This window comes from Hemibagrus wyckioides, linkage group LG10 (genome assembly GCF_019097595.1).
Source record: "Hemibagrus wyckioides isolate EC202008001 linkage group LG10, SWU_Hwy_1.0, whole genome shotgun sequence".
In the NCBI taxonomy this organism is placed as follows: Eukaryota; Metazoa; Chordata; class Actinopteri; order Siluriformes; family Bagridae; genus Hemibagrus; species Hemibagrus wyckioides.
In genome coordinates this window covers 16,647,501-16,653,261 of record NC_080719.1, presented here as the reverse complement: position 1 = coordinate 16,653,261, position 5,761 = coordinate 16,647,501, and the positions used below count along the sequence as shown (strand labels likewise).

The 5,761-nt window shown below is 39.6% G+C and overlaps 1 protein-coding gene across 3 annotated transcripts in view; it reads left to right on the top strand.

Annotated features, from left to right (window-relative positions):
- Window positions 1-4,412: 4,412 nt before the first annotated feature.
- The window catches only part of mbd3b (methyl-CpG binding domain protein 3b), an 8,266-nt gene continuing 6,917 nt past the window's right edge, over window positions 4,413-5,761 (top strand). The window contains exon 1 of one of the 3 annotated variants that reach the window (XM_058400607.1): window positions 4,413-4,568. In XM_058400607.1, the coding sequence (XP_058256590.1) occupies window positions 4,549-4,568 (20 nt within the window). In that variant the 5' untranslated portion in view covers window positions 4,413-4,548. The remainder of the gene's footprint in view (window positions 4,569-5,761) is intronic. The other 2 variants (XM_058400605.1, XM_058400606.1) reach the window with 2 other exon arrangements.

Here is a 5,761-nt window from a genome sequence, read left to right as displayed (position 1 = left end):
TATAAAAATATAAATATATAAATATAAGTAGGTATTAAGATTCTGTCCTGTATATAACAGTAATGTAGCAATAAATGTGCCATTTTTAATAACAAAATTCTACATTTTTTTCAATGTCTGGGTTTGAATCTTGTATACCTTATAAAAAGTTAAATAAATAAAAACATGTAATAGAAGGCGTATTGTTATTTTGAAAGCCCTTACTGCTTCCTCAGCAAAAGGGAAGAAAGGGAAATTCTAAATCATTAATGGTGACTGGTTTTGTATAAGGTTTCATACCTAATTTTTATTCATTAATCAGCAATAACATTAAAACCGCTGCCCTAATATTGTGTAGATCCCCCTTTTGCTGCAAAACCTCACTGACCCATCATGGCATGGACTCCACACGATCTTTGAAGGTGTGGTGTGGTATTTAGCTCCAATAAAAGATCCTTTAAGTCCTGTAAATTGTGAGGTGGGGCTGACTTGTGTGTCCAGCACATCCCACACGCTTGTTCAGATTGAGATCTGCTGAATTAAAAAACAAACAAACTTGAACTCGGTGCCATTAGGGAATACTGTTGCCATAAAGAATGTACTTGGTCAGCAACACAATGTTTAGGTAGGTGATGTGTTTCAAAGTTACACCCAGATGAATGCCAGGACCTTAAGTTTCCCGGCAGGACATTGCCCACAGCATCACACTGCCTCTGCTGACTTGCTCTCTTCCCATAGTGCATCCTGGTGCAATCTCTCATATGTCACGTAAATGGAACTGTGATTCACCAGAACAGGTTACCTTCTTCCACTGCCACATTATCCAGGGGGCACTTTAACCGGGATACAGACCTTCTGTATATGCAACAAGCTCCAAAAACCCTCTGCTTCTGATGTCTGACACCATTCTAACATAGTCAGCATGAGCCTTTTCAGTTATTTGTGCTACAGTAGCCTCCTTGGGCCCTGTCACCAGTTTACAGGTTGTCCTCCCATGGACCATGTTTGGTAGGTAATAACCACTGCTTACTGGTGCCATTTTGGAGATGAACTGACCCAGTCATCTGGACAGCACAATTTGGCCCATATCGACACATCAACACATCAACATTAAGAAGTGCCTTTTCACTTGCTGCTGAATATATCCCACTTCTTGATTGGTGCCACTGAAACAATATATTCAATGTTATTCACTTCACCTCTCAGTGGTTTAAAGTCTTTTCAGTGTATAATACACAGCATATGTGCTTTATAGCATATAGCCACTGTGCCTTATTTGTCAATTAAGAATTTGCTTTTAGTTTACATTTTTGTTAAGCATATGTTTTGGTATAAATTCTTCAGCCTGATTAGTCAGAAGGCATGGAGCAACTTTCTATAAAAAGCTCTGACAGTTGTGATGCAAATCTGTTTTTCCTAAAAGTGCTATTGGTTTAATGTTACTGTGTCTATGCTTACATCTAATTCATAGGACTTGATAGCGTGTAGGCGTCTGTACAGAAACATTTATGTAATATTTATGGAAAGAGGTGCCAGTGTGAGTACTTTGTCAGTATGTTTTCTGCTACACAAAAGTCTTCAGGACTGCTTTGTCCAGTTTCTCTATAACATACGATGACTCATTTTTGTATTATTAATTTTAAGATCCAAAAGCAGCCTGTTTAATGTAAGTAAATGACAACAGTTTTGCAACATTAAATGTAACTGTAAATGGTTAAAAGCTACACTATTCTGTGAAAAGCTGCTGTTTCATCATCTTCAGCTATATGACTGGATAAGAGTTCATATTCAAAGACAGTTTGCCACTATTTCATAGTGTCTGCTGAAATATCACCCAATCCCAGTTCATTAGGCAGGGTAAAATGCAGGCGAGGGCAAAAAAAAATATTTTTAGCAGCAGAGGTTATAATTTTGTGCAAATCTTAAGCATTAATTTGATGTTACATTTATACCAAGACCTTTAAAAGACTCCAGCTGTAGCAGGCTGTGGCATTGTGTGTGCTGTGGCTCTGATCTATTTCAGACATCAGTGGCTTGTTCTGGATGATCTATCCTACAAACATTTCCATTTCAAGAAGGACTAGAACAATAGATGTAAGGGTTGTACAGTGGGTGTATTATTGCTGTATGTGTCTAGTCAGACCCTACCTAAAGGTGGCACTAAAAGCAGAAAGACTTCAGAAGTTAACAGCGAATGTACTATTACATGTTGAACGTTTCCTTTATTTTGAGACACCAAATGATTCATGATGCCATTAAATATCCCATAAGCAATGTACAACACCAAGGGATTTTAGCTCCATTTTAAAGCCATTCTTGCTGTCTTCTTAAAAAAATGATCAACCAACACATTATTAAACAAACCTGATTCATCCTGCAGCTGGTTTTCTCCATCTTTATTGGGTCATCTTACTCACCCAGACATCTCTGTTTTCCTCTGCTCTTAAACAGAGAACAGAAACGTTTCATGGTGTGTAATACATGCAGATTATCAAGCACTGACGCAGCTGATGTGTAGCTGCTGACTCATCTTGCAACATGATGTTTGGAGTATTCAAATAATTTAGGTTTTAGGTTTCACTTTTCACTTAAATCAGACACATTAAAAACACTTATTTATTTGCACATGCAATATAACTGCTCTAGTGAATATACTAAAGCTAATTTAACTTAAAGTTAATTAAATGCATTGATTGATTGTGTGTGTGTTGTGATCTGGGTATGGGCTTTAGAATAGTGAGTGTAATGGTCACTATCCACTGTATTCTGCTAGTTTGTCTGAACCTGTAAGATGGACAGACATTTGTATTGTATGCAATTTCAGCTTCTTGTTGCGATAAATAAATGCTTATTTTTCTAATGATCCAAGTGAGGCAGTATTCAAGCATAAATGGATGAGAAGAACAATGCATTGAGAATTAAAATCTTTATTTAAGGGCCCAGTAGTGGTCAACATTTAGTCCAGAGACAATTACATGGTGCTTATTCCAGTTGGATATCTTTCTCTTAAGTGTAAGATAATATATTTGAAGGCTAATGTGTTATTTTATGAAAAAGCAAGAACTTCAGCCCATGTATTATACATTCAATCACATATCCAATTCGAGTACATCCATGGTTACATGTGACCTCGGCTGGATAATGTTAGTGTTCTATAATCTATGTGAATACTATTGTGTTATAATAATAGTAATAATAATAATAATAATAGTAATAATAATGATCACAGTATATTACACAAAGCATATTGTTAATGGCATGGCAGGTTGGCACTGCTGCCTCAGCTCCTGGGTCCCAGGTACAATCCTGAGCATGGGGTTTACCTTCTGTTCAGATCTGTGCATTATGATTTGAAGGTAAGATTAAAGGCTGGACCAAATCATGTACCATTGTCATAAATGATTTAGAAAATATAATTTTGACAGCAAAGGGAAAACAAAAGATCTGGGCAGTTATAGCTAGTTACACTAAGCCTTATAGATACCTTATGTTTCCAGTTCTATCAGAACCAGCATTGTCTTATTCAGCAATTTGAGCAACAGTAGCTTGTCTGTTGGATCGGATCACACGGGCCAGCCTTCACTCCCCACGTGCATCAGTGAGCCTTGGCAGCCCATGACCCTGTCACCGGTTCAGCACTGTTCCTTCCTTGGACCACTTTTGATAGATACTGACCACTGCAGACCGGGAACACCCCACAAGAGCTGCAGTTTTGGAGATCCAGTCGTCTAGCCATCACAATCTGGCTCTTGTCAAACTCGCTCAAATCCTTACGCTTGCCCTTTTTTCCTGTTTCTAACGCATCAACTTTGAGGACAAAATGTTCACTTGCTGCCTAATATATCCCACCCACTAACAGGTGCCATGATGAGGAGATAATCAGTGATATCCACTTCACCTCTGACTGCTCATAATGTTATGCCTGATCTGTGTATAATTATAGATATATATAATATGCTTCATATTGTTCTCACACAATAAAAAGCACTTTTAAAACACAGTCCGATTGTTGGATTATTTCTAATAATCTCTTCCCACACTTTATTTCTTTCTTTCATCTGGCTGCTTCTTGTAGCCTTCACTCTTGTGAAACACTCAGTGCTGTTTAGTTTACTTCACATATGGAGAACCTGAAGAGTTCTGTTTGACTTTACAGTGCAGGAGGGCACTGCTTTATAATCCCAAGGAGCTGGTGTCACCTAGGAGAGGATGGACTCCCATTTTGGTTCCTTTCAAACTTTCCTCCTCCTGTCATCTGAGTACATTTTTCCTTGCCCCTGTCACCTCTGGCTTGCTTCTTGGGCATCTAAATCTAAACCTCTGTCCAGATTTCCTGCAAAGCTGCAAATGAAACCACTCTTCTTTTCACTCGTATCAGAGAATTAAATCCATTTTATGAGTGTAAAGGGTAATGCAGGGGGTTTCCAGAGCTTGCACAGGTCCGGAGAGTGTGATTGTCCCTGCAGGGCGCATGATGTCTTTCATTAGTCTCATTGCAGGGGGAGGGGAGCGCAAGTGCAGAGGAGAAGAGAGGGGATTTAACGATCAACCAGGAGACACCCAAATAGCATGCAAATGGAGAAAAACGAGTAAGTAGCAAATGCAAATCTTAAATTAAAACACGTCTGTATTTCGTTCTTTTGCAGTGGGATTCGCCGTGCTGGTTGTTTGTGTGAGAATAAAGCAGGTCGGTGGCGTTTCTGTTGTTCATGCGAGCAGCCGAGCAGAGATCAGTTTCCCTTGCGCACAAAATATAAGATAATGCAGGCTCTCTGTTCAACTCGGTAACAAAGCTAGCCTTTAGCTTTCCCTTTCACATGTGGGTGCGAGACCGCGGACGGAGTTTAATCGGAATGCGATTAAAATAAGAAACAACTAAGCTTGTCTAATTACACATTGGCCTTGTGTTATGATTAGTGCACTGAGCCTTTTTCCTTGTAGTCGTTAACGTTACGGCTAAGCGGGACACTGTGTGTGTGTTTGTGTGTGTATTTCTTTTTCTTTTTTGCTAGCTAAACTAAAACTAGCCGCATATCACTACAGCTTTATGACATGTCTGTAGCAGAGCAATAACGTTTTCACGCGTCCTAACACGTTATTTATTTATTTTCTTATTTTTACCGCCGGTGCAGACGTTAAGACACGCCGTTTTACTGCCATTTTCATTGAATTGCAGTGTTCATGTGGCCGAGCTGAAGACAATCGCAGCGTTTGTGTCTGCAGACTCCCAACCTTTCAGCTCCGAGGCGGTGAGAGCCGGAGCAGGGGTGGGGGTGTGTGTGTGTGTGTTGGGGGGGGGGTGTCGGTTACCTTTACAACTCGAGCCATGTTTAGAATAAACTTCACACAGAAATGAGGCGGATATTATTAATGTCAACACTGACCGGTCACTTTATGTGAATATCTACTCTGGACTCAGTACACGAACCGAATTTTTACAGTCCTTCATTATGTCTGTGTACAGTTCTCTCTCTCTTTCTCTGTCGCTCTCTATCTATCTGTCTTTCTATCTTTCTCTGTCTCTGTCTCTCTCTCTCTCTCGCTGTCTATCTATCTATCTATCTATCTATCTATCTATCTATCTATCTATCTGTATCTGTCTCTCTCTCTCTCTCTCGCTCTCTATCTGTCTTTCTGTCTGTCTCTCTCTCTCTCTCTCTCTATCTGTCTCTGTATCTGTTTCTCTGTCTGTCTGACTCTCTCTCTCTCTGTCTCTGTTTCTCTGTTTCTCTGTCTGTCTGACTCTCTCTCTCTCTCTCTCTCTCTCTCTCTCTCTCTCTCT